The sequence below is a fragment of the Phoca vitulina genome, unplaced genomic scaffold (assembly GCF_004348235.1).
Source record: "Phoca vitulina isolate PV1807 unplaced genomic scaffold, GSC_HSeal_1.0 scaffold10, whole genome shotgun sequence".
NCBI classification, from domain to species: domain Eukaryota; kingdom Metazoa; phylum Chordata; class Mammalia; order Carnivora; family Phocidae; genus Phoca; species Phoca vitulina.
The window spans coordinates 50,366,499-50,390,286 of record NW_022589713.1 but is presented as its reverse complement, the minus strand read 5'-3'; the positions used below and the strand labels follow the sequence as shown (position 1 = coordinate 50,390,286).

The 23,788-nt window shown below is 44.7% G+C and overlaps 1 protein-coding gene across 2 annotated transcripts in view; it reads right to left on the bottom strand.

Moving 5' to 3' along the window:
- Positions 1-16,635, bottom strand: part of CRTAP (cartilage associated protein) — a 34,251-nt gene extending 17,616 nt beyond the window's left edge. For both annotated transcript variants that reach the window (XR_004300122.1, XM_032409067.1), the window contains exons 1-4: positions 13,706-16,635; positions 9,689-9,838; positions 6,855-7,026; positions 1,313-1,441 (exon numbers count right to left, since the gene is read on the bottom strand). Coding sequence is in view for 1 of the 2 variants with exons in the window: in XM_032409067.1 (XP_032264958.1) it covers positions 1,313-1,441; positions 6,855-7,026; positions 9,689-9,838; positions 13,706-14,401 (1,147 nt within the window). In the remaining variant the exon portion in view is untranslated. The remainder of the gene's footprint in view (positions 1-1,312; positions 1,442-6,854; positions 7,027-9,688; positions 9,839-13,705) is intronic.
- Between the last annotated feature and the right edge of the window lie 7,153 nt (positions 16,636-23,788).

Here is a 23,788-nt window from a genome sequence, read left to right as displayed (position 1 = left end):
GTGCCAGGATTATAGCGGCAAATAAAACTTCATCCCTGCCCTCTGTGCACGGGGAAGGACACCTGTTGAAGACACACCTCACCCTTCTGTTGATCTCAGAAATGTCCCAACTAAGGGACATTTCAGGATATCTCATCACATCCTTAGGTGAGATTCAGGCTGTCATGATAGCAGGTTCACTGCTAAAAGAGGCAAGTTCCCTTACTCACAAAGCTCTGCAGTAAATGACTGTTCCAGAGTCTTCTCAGGAACAATCCTGATTAGCAAAATTAAAAATTAAAAATATATGTATAGGGACGCCTGGGTGGCTCAGTTGGTTAAGCGACTGCCTTCGGCTCAGGTCATGATCTCAGGGTCCTGGGATCGAGCCCCACATCGGGCTCCCTGCTCGGCGGGAAGCCTGCTTCTCCCTCTCCCACTCCCCCTGCTTGTGTTCCCTCTCTCACTGTCTGTGTCAAATAAATAAAATCTTTTAAAAAAATAAATAAATAAAAATAAAAATATATGTATATACATATAGAAGAAAATTTTCTTCTTTTTTGTCCCTTTTTCAACCTTCAGCAGGCATCCTGCAGAGGACAGGAGGTGGTTGTTGCAAGAAGAGGGAACTCAACAAAGAATAAAACAGCCACAGTGGGGAAGGGGGACTGTGGGAGCCAAGGTCACCGGTCACTCTTGACAGCAAGCGCATCCCTGATCCCGAGGGCACCCGCCCCCTAGCGGGAAGGATCCTCCTGTGCGCGTCACCACCACGGTACCCCCACTCAGACGACATCAGTTACGGGGAGAGGAGGAAAAGGCAAAAAGACAGACTCTGAAGCCTGAACTCTGTATCTCTTTCTCTTTGTTTCCCTTCGACTCCTTGGGATGTTCTGATTGATTAACTCAAATTTCAGGCCCAAGGAGGACCAAGTGGGACAAAACTCAGTCTGGAAGGGAAGGCGGATGATAGGGAGGAAATAATGCCAGGTGCCAGCGTACAACTACCCTAAGCACTCCACACGTAGCAACTGATGAGGTTAGTACAAATTATCTCCAATTTACAGATGAGGAGACTGAGGCACAGAGAAGTTAGGAAGTGATGAAGCTGAAATGTAAATCCAGGCAGTCTGGCTCCAGGGGCCGTGCCCGGAATCACCAGAACTTGCTGCCTTTTCGTGCAAAGCACGCACCAGGGCTGTCAATGCGACCTTGACGAATTCTCTCAAAAACCAGAGGTAAGGGTTATTACCCCAATTTTTTACAGATGGGGAAGCTGAGTCTTAGGAGGACTAAGGACCTTGCCCAAGATCTGTAGTAGATAATTACTTACATTTGTAATAAGCAAACTGCAAATAATGATACATGGTGGCCACAAATTTCTCCACCGGATAGCCTCCTATAACGGGGGTGAGGTTCTTTTCACACTGTAGTTTGCATTCCAAGACCTCTACGTAATGATCTGAAAGAAGACACACAAATTCTCAGAGCAGTGCATCCATCAGCTTCTCAGTACCACTTCTGCCTCCCTCAACGATCCAGGTAAAAGGTAAAGATGATAAAGGTAAAATACTTGCAACACTTATGATAAAGGGCTAAAACCCTTAATATGCAAAGTTCCTTAAAATCCATAAGAAAGGGCACCTGGGTGGCTCAGTCGTTAAGCGTCTGCCTTCGGCTCAGGTCATGATCCCAGGGTCCTGGGATCGAGCCCCGCATTGGGCTCCCTGATCCGCAGGAAGCCAGCTTCTCCCTCTCCCACTTCCCCTGCTTGTGTTCCCTCCCTCGCTGTGTCTCTCTCTGTCAAATAAATAAATAAAATCTTTAAAAAAAAAAATCCGTAAGAAAAAGACAAACACCCAGGGCGCCTGGGTGGCTCAGTTGGTTAAGCGACTGCCTTCGGCTCAGGTCATGATCCTGGAGTCCCTGGATCGAGTCCCGCATCGGGCTCCCTGCTCGGCAGGGAGCCTGCTTCTCCCTCTGACCCTCCCCCCTCTCATGTGCTCTTTCTCTCTCTCATTCTCTCTGTCTCAAATAAATAAATAAAATCTTTAAAAAAAAAAAAAAAGAAAAGAAAAAGACAAACACCCAATATAAAATGGCCAAAGGATGGTCACGGAAAAGAAACTGTAAAAATGGCTAATAAACATTGTGAAAAGATGTTAAGCCTCATTTGTAATGAAGGAACACAATCCCACCTAAAATATTTTAAACTGCTAAATTGGCAAAAAAAAAAAAACCCCAAAAAACCAAAACCAAGCAAACAAAAAAAACTCTGTTTTGTTGAAGTAGGGTTGACACACATGTTATGTTAGTTTCAGGTGTACAACATAGTGATTCAACAAGTCTATACATTATGCTGTGCTCACCACAAGTGTAGCTCCCATCTGTCATTTAAATTGGGAAAATTTTAAAAATTTGGTAACATCCAGTGTTAGGGAGAAAATGGTGAAACTTTCACTCTCATAGTCTGTTGGTAGAAGCAAAACAGGAACACATTTTTTGGAGAGCCATTTGGCAAAATGCATCAAAGGTTAAAATGCACACATCCTCTGGCCCAGCAGTCTACTTCTAGGAAAATTTCTTTAGACATGGGCACACATAAGCATTGTTTGCAACAACAGACTTGGAAATAACCTGAATGCCAATCAATACGATAGTGATTAATCAATTATGGTATATACAAACAAACAGAATTATTTATTTTTTTTAAAGATTTTATTTATTTATTCATGAGTGATGCGCGGGGGGGCAGAGGGAGAAGCACGCTCCCCAAGGAGGAGGGAGCCCGATGCGGGACTCGATCCCAGGACCCCGGGATCATGACCTGAGCCAAAGGCAGACACCTAACCAACTGAGCCACCCAGGCACCCCTCTATAGAGTCTTTAAAAGAGAATAGGTAGACCTAAATATGTTAACAGATAAAGACGTCAAAGACTACATTTCCCAGCCTCCCTTGCAGTTGGGTTGGGGCCATATGACTGGTTGTGCCATTGAAATGTGGACCACAACAACTAATGAATGCTACTTCTACCGCTTTAAGGACTGGTCCCTAAAATCCTCCACATGATCCTCGGCCCCCTCCCTTTTCTCCCTTCAGGCAGCTAGCGGCAAAAGACTCCATGATGATGGTACACGTTTTGTTGGCAAGACTGGGGAGGACAGGCATTCTCACACATTTTTTCTAGGAATACAAAATGGTAACTTAAAATACTAAATAATTTGCAGAGACATTTACTCTTTGAACTATTAATCCCACTTATGATGATTCTGAAAACATACCTCCACACTTAGCAAAAAAAAAAAAAAAAAGAAAAGAAAATGCCTAAAGTTCCCCATTGCAGTATTACATGTAATAGCAAAAGATTGGCACAAACCAAACGTCCATCAGATAGTTGAATAAACTGTGGTGCATCATTCCCCCCCACCCCTCAGTGGAGTAGTCAGCAACAACAAAAAAGAATGACTCTCTCTATGTGCTAGTTAGGATATACTGCTAAGTGGAAAAAGCAAAGAACAGAACAGTGTATAAAATATGGTACCTATTCAGTGTGAAAAAAGCAAACAAAAAAATACAGAAAAATAGATGTACATATATACATATATGACCTTTATAGAGAAAAAAGAATCAGGCAAGAATTTTCAATACACACTAAACTGGTATATGTGTGGTAGTAGGGGAGAGGGTAGAGACAGTCTGAGGAAGAGCAAATTGTCCTCGTCTTAAAGTATCTTTTCCCAAATTATTTATTAATATCAAAAGGAAAAATAGTATTGCTGAGAAGCTGGAAACTGGAAATTACCTTAACCAAATGCTTACAAGTCAACATCACCAGTAAGGGGCAAACAGACACCACACGCATCTGGATGGGATACCCCGAGAAGCATACTTCCGTAGTGTTCCAGCCAAAAGTGCACAACCTGAATGTAATAGGAACCCAAACTGAGGAATATTCTATAAAGTGACTGGCCTGTATTCTTATATATTCTTTAAAGATTTTACTTATTTATTTATTTGACAGAGATAGAGAGAGCAAGTGAGCGCGAGCATAAGCAGGGAGAGTGGCAGGCAGAGGGAGAGGGAGAAGTAGACTCCCCACTGAGCAGGGAGCCCGATGCGGGGCTCGATCCCAGAACCCTGGGATCACGACCTGAGCCGAAGGCAGACGCTTAACGGACAGAGCCACCCAAGCGCCCCTAGCTTATATTCTTAAAAAAAATATCAATAGCTTAAAAAAAAAAATCAATGGCATAAAAAGAAAGGCCAAGGAACTGTTCCAGATTAAAGAACACTGAAGAAAAATGACAAATAAATAGGAAACATGATATTGGACTGCACTTCACCAGGAAAGAAAAAGCTCCTAGAGGACATTATTGGAATAATGGAGAAAATGGGAATATAAACTATAGATTGCATAAAAGTATTGTCTCAATATTAAGTTGCCTGAATTTAGTAACTGTATTGTGGAGTTTTGCAGAATATTGTTATTCTTAGGAAATATACTGAAGTATTATGGGGTAAAGGGTCATGATGTATGCAACGTACTCTCAAGTGGTTCTGAAATAAAAATAATTATACACACACATCCAGAGAGAATGATGAAGTAAATGAGACACAATCATGTGAAAACCTGGTGAATTTGGCTAAAGAGTTTATGAGAGTTCTTTGTACTACTCTTGCTACTTCTCTACAGGCTTGGAATTACTTAAAAATAAACAATTAAAATAAAAAATTATTTTAAAATAAAATTTAAAACAAAAAAAAATTTCTCAGTTGTCTATCTATCTACATATAAAGATACAGTTATAGAGATATATCTTAGGTAGATCAAAGATAAAGTGATCTTTGCTTATTTTTGTAGGAAAAAAAAAACGTTTAGAGGTATAAGCCAGAAGCTAATAAAAATGGTTACCTTTGGGGTGAGTGGAATGGGTAGAAGTGATGTGGATAGAAGCAAGACTTCCTTCTAACTGCCTGTAACTCCTTCCTCCCCTTCAGCCTAGGAGATAATAACTCAGCTACTAGTAGCTCCAGGGATCAGTTTGCCCCCCTGGGTTCACCTCCACCCACATTTCTATAAATAAATTCATCCTGAGGTATCCTCATGCATGTCGGCCATCTGTCTCCAGTCAAGACCCTGACCATACAGAAGACTTATTTTTTACAGTCTATCCTTTTGTGTCTTTCACAATTTACACTATGTGCATACATGTTACCTATTCAAAAATGAAATAAAGTTCGAGATTAAGTGCAATGTAGGTGAGGTGAGACTATTTCACTGGGGTTAAGAGGTAAGACTCCAGTCAAAACGGCCTGGGTTCAAATCCCAGCCCTTCCCCCGAGGACAACAAGCTGAGTACTTAACCTCTCTAGGCCTCAGCTTTCCCAGCTGTAAAATGGGGAGAATGCTAGTACCTTTCTCATAGGGTTGCAAACTCTAGATAATACCCATAAAGAGCATAGAACAGGGCCTGGCATCTAGTTAGAGCATAGTAAATGTTACTTTTTCTAGTAACTGTCTTTTACCTATAGTCAAAACACTGCAGCTCCAAGCAAGCACCCTTTTGTCCCCCTCCTTCAGTCGGAGTGTAAGGAGTACTTCCTGACATTATAGGCAGGAAGGGATGCTGGAAGGAATGACCTCTCACCAGCAGAGGCACACTGGCTAACAGGCACTACGTGAGGGCCAGCATGAGCACCAGCAGCTGCCAACACTACAAAGAAAGAGAAAACCAGACATCCGGTGCCTCCTGACACGAGAACTGAGCACCAACTAGGAAGCTGGCTTGTGCCCCAACTTCCACAAAAAAAGAAAATCAAACCTGAGCCTGATCAAGCCTCTACATCCAGCTACCAAGTTATAAGAAATACAGAGAACAGAGGACCAAGGGGATACAATCAGCAAAATCCAGACTATGGGAATCTCTACAGGGCGAATGATCTGGTTTTTTTTAATAGCCACGGGGGCAAAATAGACATAGAGGAAGAACCTACCAGTTAAAAGAGATTTAAAAGACAACCAAATTGCTACATTATTTCTGAGGCTGGAAGATGTTATGCTAAGTGAAATAAGCCAGTCACAAAAGGACAAATGCTACAGGATTCTACGTATCCAAGGTACATGGGGTAGTCCAATTCACAGAGACAGAAAGCAGCGTGGTGGTTGTCAGGGGCTGTGGGCAGAGGATGGGGAGCTGGTGTTTAATGGGTACAGAACACCCGTTTGGGAAGATGAAATGATGGGTGGTGGAGATGGACAGCAGGGGTGGCTGTACATCAGTGTGCATGTATTATATGCCACTGGACTGCACTCTTAAGGGTGGCTCAACTAGTAACGTTTTATATAACGTGAGTTATGAGTTGCTCTTGGGCCCATTTTTATTTTTCCAAAAGCCTGTGGGGGATCTGTAACCAGGCAGAGCTGATCTGCTAGACCCCCTTCCAGACCTGTGCTTGATTGAACACTGTACTCAGGTATTTTTCCAGAAACCCCTACTAAACCAAAGGCTGGACGTGTGGGTTACATATTACCTCCCCAGCCACCATTCACATTGAAGCTCAAAAGTTCCTCGGAGGGGCACCTGGGTGGTTCAGTCCATTGAGCGTCTGCCTTCCGTTCAGGTCATGATCCCAGGGTCCTGGGATCGAGTGCCCCATCAGGCTCCCCGCTCAGTGGGGAGTCTGCTTCTCCCTCTCCCTCTATCTACCACTCTGCCTACTTGTGCTCTCTCGCTTGCTCTCTCTGTGTGTCAAAAATAGAAATAAAATCTTAAAAAAAAAAAGTTCCTCAGAGTCATTCAAGCCACCAGGAAGGCATGCGGATGCCACAGGGCAGTTGTCCCATTCACGTGTGGAATACTGCCCGCCACCAACCTGCGATGGAAAGATAGAAATCCTTGAAGTCCTTGATCTCCCTGGAGCCCTCACAGGCTGCGAGACACTCGTAAAAGGCTTTGAAGAAATCGGGAAGGGCCAGCTCCATGTCCGTGACGGACGTCCTCCAGTTCTCGCCGTTGTAGGCCCGCACCGCCCGGATGAACAGGCTCTGGAAAGCGAGAAGAGGCGGGTGAAGCTCCCAGACATGAAGGAGGCGGGCCGTCCAACCGAAAGGAGTCAGACCACCGTGGAGTTACACTCTCATGCGTCCCAAGAAAACCACGCCAACCCTTAATTAAAGATGAGGCCGGCCAGGAACTGACTTATATCTAGCTTTTTCTGTCCTATGTACAATGGCACGCTTCTTATTCAATTTAATTCAAAAAGAAGGAGGTGCTTGATAATAAAATCAAATTCAAATCAAGAAAAAAAGAAAAACCAGAGTGACAGAAATCAGGGCAGTGGCCTCCGAAGGTCAGGGGTTGGGACAAATGCTTGACTGGAAAGGGGAGATGAAAATATTCTATGTTGTGACTATGGTGGTGGTTACACACTCGCATACCTTTACCAAAACTCATCGAATTATATACTTAAAACTGGTAAATAAATTTTAAATAAGTTCTACCCCAATAAAGCTGATCTTTAAAATTGAAGCAGAGAAAAGATACAAGCTTTAGAGCGGGTGCCAGATACACTTCCCCCAACAGTTAAGTATAAAATAGGAATGCCAAGCATTAGTACTAGTTACTAGGGGGGTGGCCATGCGCGGGATAGTGGAACTTCAAGAAATTTCTGCTGCCTGTTGACTGGACCAGATAAAAGAGAGATAACGAAGGCTGAGGAAGCTGCTTGGTCTCACAAGAAATAAGTAGAGATCTTGGGCACATGCACGACCCTGCTCACGTGGAGGGTCCAGGACAGGCCCGGAAATAAGCGTGGCACACTCCATTTAGAGCTCCTGTTCAGCTGCTCCAGAATGGGGGTGTCTAAGGACCACCCCTCAGACCAGAACTCTTCACCAAGCTTAAGGTGTCAGGGAGAGAGGGTGATCTCCCCTAAACGTCCTGAGCAAGCAGCATCCCCTGGAAATCAGGCAGGCAGAGAGCTGAACCACTTGCCTAGAGGCTGGGAACACGAGCAGCAACGCCAGGCAGCCAGCTCGGCAGGGGTGGCAGGGCGGCGGCAGCAAGAAGAAAGCCAGGCATGGCGGGGGTGGCCCTGGGCACACAGCCGGGCAGCCCCACCACACCCGGCAGGACTCCAAAGAGGGAAGGAGTGAGGCACAGCGCACTGACCACGAGCACTCGGCTCTGCTCCCCAAGCCCAGGGAAAAACCACAGGCAGAAATCCTTTTCACGGGAGAATGGAAAAGGAGCCAGCAGCAGACAAGACATTCCGACTTTTGGAAGGACAGAAAGCCAAATTATCACAGAGGAGGGTCTGGGGCAAAGCGACCTCCCTCCCCCACTACGCACTGCACTACATCACACACGTGTCGGCATTTGCAGGCACTGACGACCACAGAGACTGGTGCCAGGCCCAGAACAGAAGGCAGGGCTGAAAGTCTGAACGGGGCTGTTGGAGGCCCACCCACCTGTGCCCCCAAGGGGTCCCACCTCCCAAAGCTGCTCCTCACCAGAGACTGGTGATTTATTCTAGAGACTCTATCTATAAAGGCTGTAGGGTCAGGGATCAGGCATTGCAGATCGAGAGTTGAGGCATGAGGCTAAGAACCAAGAAGCAGGTAAAGTCTCTGACTCAGCTATGAGGACCCCACCCCTCTCCCCAGACTGGCTCTCAGACACAGGCAGACAAGCATGACACTTCACTAGTCCTGCAAAAGGCTGGAGAATTCTTCCCTGGAAAACTGAAGGGCCACCAGAATAGAGACTCTGCACCCTATATTTGAGGGTCACCACCAATGACAAAGTGAGTTTGCAGTCTGGTGACACGACAGGTAACCCTAAAGTCAGTCCTTGGATACTTTCAGCACATCCTGCTATTTTCAACCCTGCCCTAACCCTTCCTTGGTACCCATGCCCCTAGCATCCAAACTCGATAGATCTGGACAACAGTAAGTGCTCAAAGGAGTTAGTCTTCCTCATTCATTCCCATCAGACTCCCCTTCAAGATGCCTAGATTTCATTAGTAGCCTCTAATCTGTCAAGTCAGTCCTCCAAGCTCCTCGATTCCCTTTCCACCTCAATACATATGGGGTGTGTATGTGTGTGTGTGTGTGTATAAAAAGATGTGTCTTCTAGTTTCATCAGAAATGGAAACTTATGCTCCTTTTTCTTGTATTCTTGGTCATTTCTGGATGATCTCCAAGACATGTATTTATTCCTCTATCTTAAAACTAAATGATCAAATGACCTTATTTCTTTAAAAAATATATATTTATTTATTTTAGAGAGGGAGGGAGAGCAGGAGTGGAGGGGGGCAGAGGGAGAGAAAGAGAGCATCCCAAGCAGACTCCCCACTGAGCGAGGAGCCTGACATGAGGCTTGCTCTCACGACCCTGAGATCATGATCTGAGCAGAAATCAAGAGTCGGACACTTAACCAACTGAGCCACCCAGGCACCCCAAAATGACCTTATTTCTAAAATACAGCATTTAAATGAAACGTGGCTTTAAGTGCATCATAGAATATAAAATCTCATTCTCAAATGGGTCAACTTTATGCTAAAAAGTCAATCATTTCCATTGTCATAATATTCATCAATGCCATCAAAAACCATTAGAGGTCCTTAGATCAATAGCTGTTCATCAAGATCCGCTTCTTTAGCCACTCACACTGCAGCTACCTTGCTGTGTAAAAACCCAAATATACCTCGAATGACTTGGTTTCCAAGTCCTTAATGTAGTCCTCGGCATCAGGCAAGCTCTTGTAATACGCCATGTTTCTCTTCATCATTTCATCATCAGGATGCTTCAGTAGAAAGGTGTGAGCGGCAGCAATGGCTTTTGGAAGATTATTCGCCTGAGTACAACAAAGTAAGAGGAGCTCTACTCAATGGAGGATGAGCAGTGATTTTTGCAAAACAAGAATGTTCAGTCCTTCAAGTAACTGTGTTTCAACACAATGCTTCCAGCTGAGGGTTCAGTGACTACCATGGCCCATCAAGCCTTGCACTCTCTTGCTCTCCAGCTTCCAATGGGGTTCACCAGTGAGGAGCCCCAGTGGGAGTCGGAAGGAAGGCAAGGGGGTAAGTTGGGTTACTTAGTCTCCTGGCTCCCTCCCTTCAGTCACCTTGGGCCGCTATTGGCCCTTAACTGAAGGTCACAGCTCCTCTCGAGGTGGCCCTCTCTGGATAGTCTCGCTCCTTCCTGCTTCCTGGAACTTTCCTCTCCCGTGCCCTTTTTGGCCCAGGGGGAGTCACATCCACCATTACTAACCTTTGTAAATAACCACCTTTCAACATCCCTCTAATTACCCAGTGGGACTACACCACACCTTTTCTGCTGGAAAAATATATTAATATTTTCCAATATATATATATTGGAAATATATATATATATATATGATATATCCCCAAATATATTATTATCTTCCCAAGTCTCTCACAGAACCTCCTGCTTTACCATTCTCGATGACCCCCCCCATTCACTCATCCGTTCACTCAGCACACAAGCCCTCCTACGTGCCAGGTGCTATCCTAGGAAGTGGGTCCATAACAATGAGCAAAACAGGGGAAGAAAACCCTGCCTCCATGTGCAATACACTCCAGTATGCTTCCGTGTATCCCCGAGCAACCTCGATTAAGGTCTCTGGCCCTGGAGCTTCAGGTCTGGCCCCCTCGTGGACAGTGCCCAGAGGGCAGAGGTCCTCTGGGGGGGATCTGTGTGTTGGGGGATATGGGCTAGAGCAATACGGACACCTCCCTGTGTGGACACTCAGCCAACAAGCATCGGGCCCCCATGCTAATGTGCTGTCTCTGGCTGTCCCCTGGAATCATGGCACGACCTGCTGTGGGGGAAGGGGAGGCACCCTACATGTGCACAGAGACTCCTTCAGCCAATCCAGAGCGACGCTCAGAGGTGGGAATTAGGAAATTAGGTTTGCAGAGAGAAAATAAAGGGATATCTGGTACATTCTGGATTTCTGAGAATCAGAGGGTAGCAGATTATCTGTATGAAACAGGACTGGTGCCGAGTCATCTGGAGACAAGGCAGCGGCTGCACTGGAGAAGGGCTGGGTGGTAATGAGGGCAGACTCCCAGGTGTCAGTGCTGATGTTCTGGAAGGGCCAGTCAGTGGCCTATGTGGGAATGCTTTTCAAAGAGTTCTACAGAACGCCTTACACCCCTGGCCGGAAAAAGGCTAGTCTGCCAGCTACAAGGAGGGGAGGAGGTATGAATGCAGCCCTCTAAAGCATTTGCCAACGAATTGCGATTCGCTAATTCTCAGAAGAGCATTTAGAAAAGGGGCACAGAAAGGGATTTTTAAGGCCTCTAACTTAGGACCTGAGTTTTAACAAAATGGAACCCCTTCCTGGAGAGGAAAGGGTGATTTATTCACTTCAGCTTGGGCTCTGCCAGCTGGAACATGGAGCCACATCTTGGCAGCTAACCCTCTGACAGAAACCCAGGCAGGTTCTGGAGAAGGGGATGGGAGCACTACCCTCCCAGGTGCTCCTGAGAGACAGCCACCTGCATGAGAGGACCCCAGCTACCTACCAAACGAGCTACTCCTAAATCGGCCTCAATGCAGTGGCAGGCCCTGTGGCTGGGGGTGGGGGTGGGGGTGGGGGTGGGGAGACAGAGTCCTTGTCCAGGCAAGGTCGGGGGTAGGAGTGCCTGGGAGGGGGCCAGCTCTACCCGCTCAGTTTAACAACCATTAAAAATTTGATCAAGTGTGGGGGCCCACTTTTTGCTCGGCCTACAGGGAAGATGGGCATTTCACAGAGATGCAGCCCTGGAGGGAACCCACAGCTGATGGTGTGGACCTAAGATGGGCTGATGACATAAACCCCTATGGTGGGCTTCAGGGCTACCCACCAGGAGCACCTTCTCTGCAAGACCACACATCCGTGCCTCTTTACCTCCCTCTGACAGGCCAAACCCACCATCCCCACCTGTGTGTTCAACTGAGACGTTTGTCCTTAATCAGTGAAACGGAGGCCTGCGAACCAGGGCAGCACAAGAACACTGCTCAGCCCCGCCACAGCAGGCAGCTCTGTCTCCGGCACCAGCCTCCAGCCTTCGGGTGCCCGGCAGGGTGTATGTGCCTGCCGCCAATCACGTCCTCCTACCCACGCACCGAGTGTAACAACAGAAACATCGTTAAGGAAAAAAATAAACCATACAGTAACACCAGCTCAAATCACTTCTTCAGTGACTTTCAGTTGAAGCAACTAACTGAAGATCCTGGCTTACTAATAAAATCCTGAACCTTTCCTGTCCTTTAAGAGATCTCAAAATACCAAGACAGATGGCATTTCACTTAGTTTTAAGTAAGTGATTGTTACAAGACCGGTGGAAGGTTTTGAAGAATAGCTGTGACCATCCTGACCTTTGAGGACACCATCATGAAGGAGAAAACCTTTGCCCTCTGGTCACATTAAGTAAAATACTCTTCCCCTGCTCCCTATATCACTTGTTTCAAATTCATCTGTAGATAAATCAGCTTCTACTATCCTCCAGTTTTAAAAATAAAACATTTCCCCCTTGATTATATGACTCAAATTTGGTTCAGACTGTATCTGGCAAAAGCTACACAAAAAAGAGAATTAAATGAGTCATTTTTAACTTAAAACATAGTCCTTTAAGAGCCAGCCATCATTTTTCAATGTCCTGGAGCTTTATTAATCTTATCCCCTGGTTCTATTTTAAAACTGTTTTTTTATTGCCAGGATAAACATTCACAAAACTGATACTTTATAAAATGTAAGCACAGAAATAACTCATCTTTTCACCTATTTAGGGTTTTGTGCTATTTTATTGCTCTTATGAATGCAACAACATAAGGTGGCTCTGTTTCAGAAATACGAAAAACAGATCTTGCAGTCCAAAGACTCAAAGCAAAGTTTCAAAACAAAACAACTTCTACCTCGAGTCTGGAATATGCCATGAATCTATTTTTGTAGTCATTAAAATAAATGCAATATATTCCTTTAAAAATCGTTTTCAATTAGATAAAGTAGAAACTGGACTTTGAGAGGGCTTTCTTGGCAAAACCTGGTAACGACCCGCCAAGATAAAGTCGCTTTATCCAGGAACAGGGCATTCATGCCATTCTTAAAATTTGCGGGTTCCCAGAGAAAGGACTCCAAGGATCAAGAACTGCAATTTGTGGCTATTTTTAGCCAGCAATCACAGAATTTAAGCAGCCACAGAGAAGGAGGAAGACAACTGCGTTAAATTCCAGATGAAAGAGAGCCGATACCAATCCTGATGAACCACCACAGTGCACAGTTCTGCTCCTTTAGGCTGGGTGTGTGCTCCCGACGAGCCCCTGCCCTGTCCTGGCCTCAACTTCCTCCTCTTTAAAGGGAACTAGCCGGCAGCTCAGGTCCTCTTCCCCTCCATTACTGAAAGTCACCACTTACTTGAGAAAAAGGGGTTTTAATGATACGCACAGAAAAGACGAGTCTGTCTTCAAATAACAGCTAACATTTATCAGGCACTGTTGGATGGCTAGACACTCTGTGTACGTATTCTCTGCCCCAGAATAACCCTTCCAGAAAAGTATTTTCATCCCTATTTAAGATGAAGAAGCGGGGAGACAGGATTTGGAGGCGTCCTTGGGCAACGCTGGGTGGGAGCAGGCTGGCTCGGGAAAGGCGGTGCGAGGCCGCCCCAGACGGAGGGGCGGAGCCCGGGCCTGGGGGCGGAGCGGGCCGACTTGCCTTGAAGTAGGCGAACTGCAGGAACTTGTAGGGCTCCCGGCGCTGGAAGTCGGCCAGCACTTCGCGGCTGGGCTGCGACTGGCGGAAGGCTGGCAGGCCCTGCTTGCAGCGCTTGAGGCAGTGCGCGCGGCGCAGCAGGCCCCCGAAGAGGCGCAGCTCGGGATAGTGCGCGAGGCCGGCGGCGGGCTCGGGCTGGGGCACCGCGCTGCAGTTGCGGTGGCAGAAGGCCTCGCTGTCGCGTAGCAGGCGGTGCAGCCGCAGGCTGATCTCCAGGTAGCCCACGCTCTCCGCCCAGTGCTCGCCGCTGTACTGGTCCAGCGCGTGCCGGTAGGCCGACTCGAGCGGCATCAGCTCGTCCCGCGGGAAGCTGCGGAAGCTGTAGCGCTCGTACTGGGCGCGCCCGCAGCGCAGCGCACAGCCCGCGCACAGGAGCGCCAGCAGCGCCGCGGCTGCCCCGCGCCCAGGCTCCATCGCGCCCGGCGGAAGGAAGGAAGGAAAGAAGGAAGGAGGGGGACGAGAAGGCAAGGAAGGCGGAGGACTGCGCAACGCGGCGAGCCCAAGGCTTGGGAGGCGGGGACAGCAGCCTCCGGCCCGCCCCGTCCTGCCGCCCTTCCCCACCCAGCCGGGGGGTCCGGGAGCCGCTGCCGGCGCAGGGACGGTGCCCTGGGGATGGCGCGCTGCCCTCTGGTTCTGCATCGTCTAACCCGGGCTCCCGGCCTCCACTGTTCATCTGTTTGGAGCTGGCGGCCTGCAAGCCAGGCGCGGCCCTAACGCATCACAGCGCGACTTAAACTTTCTCATCACTTAGAGGACGTGAAAACGCAGATTTCTAGGCCGTGCTCTCAGCGTTTTTGACTCAGCAAGTCTGGAGTGAGGGTCTGAGGATTTGCAGTTCTAACCAGCACCCTGGTGAGGCTGATGCTGAGGGCCCAAGGCCCACACTTTGATAACACTGCCAACGACCTTACATTTCAATGAGAGAGGAAGAATAAATAAAATTAATAAGGATGTCAGTGGCACTTTGTAAGCTATTTAGCTGATCAAGTTGAAGATGCACACGCCTTGAGTCCGCGATTCCACTCTTCAGAATATGATCGAGAAACGTGTGTGTGCATCAAAAGATATGGATGGAATGTTAAAGACAGAACTATTATTTTTCTAATTCTTTAAACTTCTTATTTTTAAATAATTTGCAGAAAAGTTGCAAGGATAGTACAAACAACTCTTATGTATCCATTATCCACATTCCAAATTGCTAATATTATGCCACATTTCCTTTCTTTAAATTTATCTATATATTTTTTTCCTGAATCATTTGCAAGCAGGTTGCATACATTAAGCCTACTTGACCCTTAATCTTTCAGTTTGTAGGTCCTAAAAACAAAATTAGACAATGATCAAATCCAGGAAATTTCATATTAAGAGAATAATTTAATCTACATTCCCTATTCCAGTCTTGTCAACTGTCTTAATAACGTCTTTTATGGTTTTTTTTCCCCCATGGACAGAATATAGTCCAGGATTATGTATTGTATCTATTTGTCTCCACAATTTAGTGGTCTGTAATCTTTTAGCTTTTCTTTTCTTCAGCTTTTCTCATTATTCCATTGACATTTTTCAAGAATACAGGCCAAAACAACAACGCGAGCTGCTAAACAACTGTTAGAATGGCCAAAATCCAAAATACCGACAACACCAAATGCTAACGAGATGTGGAGCAGCAGGAACTCTCGTCCATTGCCGTGAGAATGCAAAATGGCACAGCCACTTTGGAAGACAGTTTGGCAGTTTTTTACCAAACTGAACATACTCTTACCACACCATCCAGCAATCAATCGCACTTCTTAGTATTTACTGAAATGAGTGAAAAATTTATGTCCACACAAAGACCTGCACACAAATGTTGACAGCAGCTTTATTCATAACCACCAAGACTTGGAAGCAAACAAGATGTCCTTCAATAAGTGAATGGATAAAGAAACTGTATAATTTATCCAGACAATGGAACTTTATTCAGCATTAACAAGAAATGAGCTATCCTGCCACAAACAGACATGGAGGAAATGTAAATGCATTTTACTAAGTGAAAGAAGCCAATATGAAAAGGCTACATACTGTATGATTCCAACTGTATGACCTTCTGGAAAAGGCAAAACTATGAAGGCAGGCGGTGAAAGGATCAGTGGTTGCCAGGCACTGGGGGGACACAGGGATCAATAGGCACAGCACAGACAATTTTTAGGGCAGTGAAACTATAATGGTGGATAAGTGTCATCATACAATTGTCAAAACCCATGCAATGTGCAACGCCAAGAGTGAGCCCTAATGTAAGCTGTGGACTTTGGGTGATGACGTGTTAACATAGCTTCACTGATGGTGACAAATGTACCACTCTGGTGCAGAATTTTGATATTGGGGAAGGCTGTGCATGTGTGGAGGCAGGGGTGTTGGGGGAGGTCATCAAAAAGACATGATTGCCTATCAACCTGTGTGTTGAACACGGAAGGTGACTCACCCACTCCCTTGTCTTTGGAATGTGGGTTCCCCATGCCTTTCCTGCTCCCAGAAGCTACTCCAAGGACACAGCCTTGAGATAGTGATGTGGTGTTGAGAACACCTGCACACTATACTTGACTAAGCCCAAGTAAGGCCTCTTTATGAACTTAAGATGTGGCGGGCAGGTGCGGGGATCCGATGCTGATGCTGCCGCCCAAGACAAGTCTTTGTATGTAAGTTCCTTTTGCTATTAAAACTGCCATCCACCAGCCTGGAGTGGCCTGCCTCTTTCTTCCATCTCTCCCTGCCCCCTCCCTTCGCATTCAGTGTCAGATTTCACCCAGGAAGCTCCCCAGAGGGTTGTGAACCAAGGGGGGGCTGGGCAGTATATGGAAAATCTCTGTACCTTCTACTCAATCTTGCTGCAAATCTAAAACTGCTCTAACAAAGTCTATTTTTTAAAAAAATTTTTTAACAAATAAAGTATTTTTAAAAGTCTATTTATTCATTGGTGTTTCTCTGATCTTTCCTCATGATTAGATACATATTAAGTGCTTTTGACTTGAACACCACGGAAGTAATATTGCATCCTTCTCAGGTGTCACATGGGAGGAACACAATGTCTGCCTTTATCAGCGGTGTTAATTTTGATTACTTTGCTAGGGTTGCGTCCATTTTCTCCACTTCATTCTTTTTTATAAGTAATACGTGTTTTTGGCAAGATAAAACAGCTAGCAGGAAGCAGAAATAACCTATCCAATAAGCAGAAGAGTAGTTTTTTTTTAAAGTATGTGCACATAGAAGAACATTTTACAGCAGGAGAAAAATGAAAGAATCCCAGCCACACATAACAACAGTTCAATCTAAACAATCTCAAATAAACAAACACAGAGTGATTGTATTTGTCTAGAATTTAAAAATACACTGAAGTACACAAAATATTCTTTAGGAATGCAAACAATATGGTCTGGTTCACACAAACACACAGGGTAAAACCATAATGAGAAAGGAACCGTAAACCAAAACTTTGGAAAGTGGCTTCCTGTAAGGTGGAAGGAAGGGCATGGAATTGGGAGAGAGTCCATGGGGATGAGGGGGTGGGAATGACCATGAGGATGCCCACTGCATCATTTTTTTATGCCGCATATTTTTTTTAAGATATTATTTTATAGTTACTTGTTATTTGAAAAAAACTTGTTGAACTATCCCTTCTGAATGGAGGGAAGGAGGCTGTGGAGAGAGCTGAGCTGGGAGTGGAGTGTGCCCGGTCCCCCGGGGCCTGCCACTCCCATTAAGTCCAATGGAAGCTGTGACCTCTGCTGAAACATCGTTTGGTCCTGGTTGGTCACCATTGAGGAGTCATTTCTCATTACCCTTGGCCAAGCCCTTCCAGGTCCGGCAGCTCTATGCCACTTCCAGGCCACTCTGCTTTGACAGTGGGGTTTGGGAAATCTTTGGGAGCTGCTTGGATCCCAGGCAACCTCCACATATTGCAAGCCAACCTGCCAGCCCCACAGAAGGTAACTCTAGGGGAGGAGACATGAAGGGTATGAAAGACTGTAAGAAGGCCACCAGGGCTTGAATATGAAGAGTGAGGTAAGGGAGTATGGGACAGCAAAGATGCGATGTGTTGCCTTTGAGGAGTGAGGTTGTGGGTGTGCAGGTGGAGGTGGGGAGAACAATTGCTTCCCATAATAATTCAACACAACCTGTAGAAGGAAGTGAAACCAGACACTGCCTTGTGTGGCTGACCCCTGTTTATGGGGCTGTTGAGCCTCAAGAGAGCTAGGTCTAACAGTATCTCCTCATTATAGGGGCTAGTGTTCCCCCATGGGACTTTAATGACAAATTCTCTTTTGTATCATCAATTTATTCATTCTTTCAAAGCTCTGTTCAGCATCCACCTTATAGCAGGTCCTGCCCTTGGTGCTGGAATGCAAAGTTGAATCAAACATACATCCTTGACCATGAGGGACTGCAAGTTGAGTACAGATAAGACATCATTGTTTTTTATTTGTTACGTAAACCTATTTACTCTAGTGAACTATTGTGTGCCAGGTACATATTAGAGAAAAGATTATCAAATTTTTCCTCAGAGAACTCAAAGTCTGGAGAAGACAGGGAAGTAAGCCTTCAATGACCCTCCCATTAGAGCTGGATTGGAGACATGGACAGAGTCCTGTGTGGGCCCCAAAGAGGGCTGGGTAACCATCTTAAACTGTTCCAGCTGCTACAACAAAAATGCCACAGAATGGGTGGCTTATAAATGCAGGAATTGATTTCTCACAGTTCTAGGGGCTGAGAAGTCCAAGATTAAGGTGCTAGCCGATTTGGTTCTGGTGAGAGCCCACTTTCTGAGTCATGGATAGCCGTCTTATCACTGTGTCCTCACATGGTGCAAGGGGCCAGGGAGCTCCCTGAAGTCTCTTCTATAAGGGCATGAATCACATTCATGAGAGTCCTGTTCTCATGATCTAATCATGCAAACGACCCCCAAAGACTCCATCTTCCAATACCCTCACATGGTAGATTAGCTTCCAACACAGGACTTTGGGGGTGGGGATACCAACATTCAGTCGACAGCACTAACCTAGTCTGAAGCAGGCAGCCTAGGGCTCAGGGGACAGGTGATTAGTGGATCTGTGGTGTCACTGAGATGGGTTTGATACAGCAATTATATACATTGTGATCACATTACCACTGATACTCTCTGACCTAGGAGTCACAAAATGAAGTATCTCCTGGGGATGTTCAGTTATGTCAAAAGTGAAGGGGACCAGATGGATGGAGATTGTTGCCTCCTAGAGGGGCCAACCCTGCCTAAAGCAGGTCCCAATGCATATCTCTGACCACTGTTACCCTGAAGGGGCCAAGGATCTGGTGTCATGAGACCTTCTGATCTTTGAAGAGAAACCGGAAATCCAGATTACATAAATCCCCCTGATTAAATGTTGACAACTCTAGCAATTACACAGAATGTGAGACACTGATGGACCAACATGGTCGTTGTCAGAACAAATAGGCATTCTGGCCACAGCTGGTTGCAACCCTCAATGAGCTAGCAAATGACTCTGATCTTTCAGAGAAGTGAGTCACAGTCACAGATGTGGCTGAGAAGACAGAGACGGTGGGCTGACTACAGGCCCCTGAAGAAGAAACAGCAGGTCTAGGCCAAACATGAGAGGGAAAGAAACACTCCCGAAAAGTGCAGCTGAGACATCCTGGGGAAGCAGATGCTGTTGACAATAGGGTGACAGAAAGAAGATAGGAGAACAAAGTGTCTAAAACAAAGTCATCAATTTTTCTCCCCGAAGTCAGGTCTCACTTGGGACATTTTGTTTCTAGACATCTCAAACTCCTCAAAGGGAGACAAGGGACATGGGGACATGGGGACAAGGATATCCTAACCCTTATGACTGCCATATGGTGTGATCCAGTTCCTGACACACAGTTGCTGACTTTTATTGGAACTGTGGACAAACTGTTGGTCAATTATTTCACAATTTTATCTTTTTATCGTTTCATAACCATACCCATCAGCTGGTTGCACAACCTAACCCCAGGATACAAGTCTCAGGACTTTCTATGTCAGAAAACTTAAAGACATGAGAAAGATAAGGATTTGCTACACAGCAGAACTACCCACGTCTGTAGGCTAGAGACTTTATTTTTCTATTTTTAAATAGCTTTGTATTTTGACATAAGAATTCCTGGATGCCCTATTCTTAATTCATCAATAGTTAATATTTTGCCTTATTTGTTCCATAATGTGCTGTCTCATCATAGACATGTAATCTATGTGTACACTATGTATAATATATAATTATATATGTAAATAGATACATACTATTATTACCATTTGAGAGTAAGTTATACCCCTTTACCCCTAAATGTTTCAGTGTATTTCCTAAAAACATAGCCACAGTATCATTACCAAAATTAGGAATTTTATTATTGATACAATATTATTTTTTAATCCATAGTCTATATTCAACTTTCGTTAATTGTCCTAATAATGTCTTGTTTAGCTATTTTCCCTCTCTGGTCTGAGATCATGCATTGTATTTAGGTGTCATGTCTTTTTAGCGGAGGCTTTGTTTTTTTCCTTGCCTTTAACATATATCATTTAATACTCCTAAAAGCTATTCCAAATTACAAGTATTTTAATAGAATTTTCTAAGTACTAGAAAAGTAAAGTTTGTTAACTTTTTATGCTGAAATACAGGTCAGAACTGACATAAGGACTTGAAATTTGCTGAATAGCAAAGCTTTGTTAAGACCATCAGGGGAACTAGGTTGGTCAAAGGGGTTGAGATTCATTCTCCTGTGCACAAAGCCCTGTTAGCATAGAAAAATAGGATTTTCATCTGTTGTATTGGGCCACACATCTCTCTCTCCTTCATTGTTCTTAGGCTACAGATGAGGCCTCTGTGCTTCTCAAAGTACCTTTGGTGAAGGATCAGTTTTGTTTCTGTGGTTATCAGTGCTTTTCCCCATATTTCAAGGACTGATCCTGCTGTAAAAATACAATAAAAGTAAATAACTAGAAAGGAAATAAAAACAGACTTACAAAATTCACATCTTCTTTTTGCATTATTTGATTCACCTGACAAACTTTCTCAAATTGCTACAAGTTTCTAAAGACCTACTCTGAATTCCTGAACCTATTTCACGCCACTGGTACTCGGACCACACTGAGTATCACTGGTCTATATTAAAGCATGCACCATATTTCTATTTTAAACATTTTATTTATTTATTTGTGAGAGAGAGAGCGAGCACAAGCAGGGGGGCCGAGGGAGAAGCAGGCTCTCTGCTGAGTGAGGAGCCCAATGTAGGACTCGATCCCAGGACCCTGAGATCATGACCTGAGCCAAAGGCAGACGCTTAACTGACTGAGCCACCCAGGCGTCCCTAGCATGCACCATATTTAATTGTGTATGTGAACATCTTTCTCGCTGGACAGGAGTCCCTATCCCTACAGGGCAACAGACTTCTCGTGGTCATTTCATATCCCCCACAAGCCAGAGCAGGAGGCTTTATATCCCAGCAAACTCTATGTGCACACTTGAACAGGAACTAAAAAATATAGCCAGAAGCCCGGCTTTGTAAAAATAACTCATGTTCTAAAGTCAGGCAATATGACTTTAGAGCCTCCATTACCGTCCAGCTCTGTGGCGAGTCATTTAACTCCTCCGTGCCTCAGTTTTCTCTTCCGTGAAATGTGGGTAACAACATGCAACTTGGATTGTGAGTCAGAAGTGACACACTGCTGATAAAGCAGTCAGCTCGACTACAACACAAAGGCAAGGACTCAGATCTCAGAAACAAACTACAATCCATACTCCCTGGGCAAGCTTTTACTGTAAAGTGCCAGATAAAACACCTTGTAGGTTTCGTGGGCCTTAAGGGCTCCGTTTCGATGACTCCCCTCTGCCGGTGTGCAAAAGCAGTTATACACAAAACGTGGAGGATGGGAAGTGGCTGTGTTCGAATACAATTTTACTTGTGGACACTGACACTGGAATCTCATACTGTTTTCGAATGTCACAAAATATCATTCTTCTTTTGATTTTTTCCCCCCAACCATTTAAAAATACAAACATAATTCTTAACAAACAGGCCATACAAAAACAGGCAGCAGGCCAGATCTGGGCGGCTGGTCTTTGTCAACCCCTGTGCCTCAATTCAGTTAAGAATGCCTGCTGTATATTATCACCTTGGGCCTCTAAGCTGGGAAAGTGGGAAAAACTGAATCTGCCATGTGCTAAGGATTTTTAAAAAAAAATTTTAACTTCATTTTGCAATAACTCAGACTTAGAAAAAAGTTGAAAAAACAGTACAAAGAATTCCTTGTTTGAGTCCCCAAATGTCAACATTTTATCATAGTTGCTTTATTGTTCCACGTGTATGTATATACTCATTTTTCCTGAACTGTTTGAGAGTTGCAAAGGTGATGCCCTTTTGTTTCCTAAAAACAAAGACATCCTCTTATATAACCACAGTGTGAGTATCCAAATCAATAAATTAATACAAAACTATTATTTAATCTTCAGACTTTGTACCCTTATCGAACTCAAGAAATTAACTTACAGACCTAATTCTGACTTCATCAACTGTCCTACTAACACTCTGTATGTGCCAAATGTCTTGTAGTCATCACCTCTGCTAACTTCCCCAACTACCCTGTGAGTTTGATATTATTTTACCAATGAAGTAAAATGATTTACCAATTTACCAATGAAGAATGGTACTATTTTACCAATGAAGGAACTGAAGCTCAGAGAAGTTAAGTAACTTGCCCACAGTCACATAGATACTAAGTGGCATAGTTGGAATTTTAATTCAGGTGTGTCAGCTTCCAAAGCCCTTGCTTTTCAGTACTGGACCCAGGTTGCAGGGTTTGAAAAGGACTTCACCATACAAGGAGACGCAGTCGGTGTTTCAGGCATGAGAAGAACCTGAGAAGGGAGAGCCCCTGACTATTTCTCAGTTTCTCAAGGAAATGCCCAGTGGGAAAAGAGAAAGGCATGAACAAATGGAATTTTAGCTATTTTGTTACACAATACAAAAGGTTTTTGAAACATTTTAAAAGTAAAATATAACTTTTTAACTTATTTTAAAAATAGATACAGAAAGTGACACAAAACAAATACATGACTTAATGAGTTATATTATGGAGAAAACCCTTGTAACCACCCTTCAGTTCAAGAAACAAAACTCTCTTGCCTCCCAGCCCCCAAAAGCCCCTGCGTGGCCTGGGTCCCAATCTCAGCTCCTCACCCCCCTAAGTAACCACTATTCTTGACTTCTATAGCCATTTCTCCCAGCGTTTAAAAACCAAATTGAGGTTTTTTTAAGGATCCACAAGTTGAAAGAAAAAATTATTCTGACACTTGTTAAAATGGTAAGGAAGACTTCCTTCAAGATGTAATGTGGGGTAGCTGGCTGGCTCAGTAAGTGAAGCGTCTGCCTTGGCTCAGGTCATGATCTCTGGGTCTTGGGATCCGTGATGGAGCCACGTGTCAGGCTCCCTGTTCGACGGGGAATCTGCTTCTCCTTCTGCCCTTCCCCTCACTCGCGCTCTCTCTCTCTCATAAATAAATAAAACCTTAAAAAAAAAAAAATGTTGTAATAGGGGAGAGAGGTTTCAATTCTTTCTTTCTATTTTTTAGGTTTCAATTCTAAGTAGAGCAAAAACAAAGACAGCTGGGGATTTATAGCTTACCAGCAGAGTGAGGGGGTTGTGGGTAGAAAATTACAACAGGGGATATCAGAAAATTCTTGCTAAGGGCAGGTCAAAGACTTAGAAGTCAAAGTTAGGGGATGAGGAACTTGATCAGGTATCAAGAGTCAGGGAATCTTCCCTAAACTGACTAAGCAGGATTCTTTGCTAAGACAAGGCAATGCAGGCCTGCCAAGGACAGGAGGGGCCTAACTGAAGTTTAGTTCAGGAGGGAAGCTGTTAATAGCATAATTTAACCTTACCTTTTATTTTTCAAAATAAGGAGTTAGCAAAATATAATATTTAAAAGAATTTTGTGCTGTCGATTATAACTAATAAAGCTGGAAAGAATTAAACATATG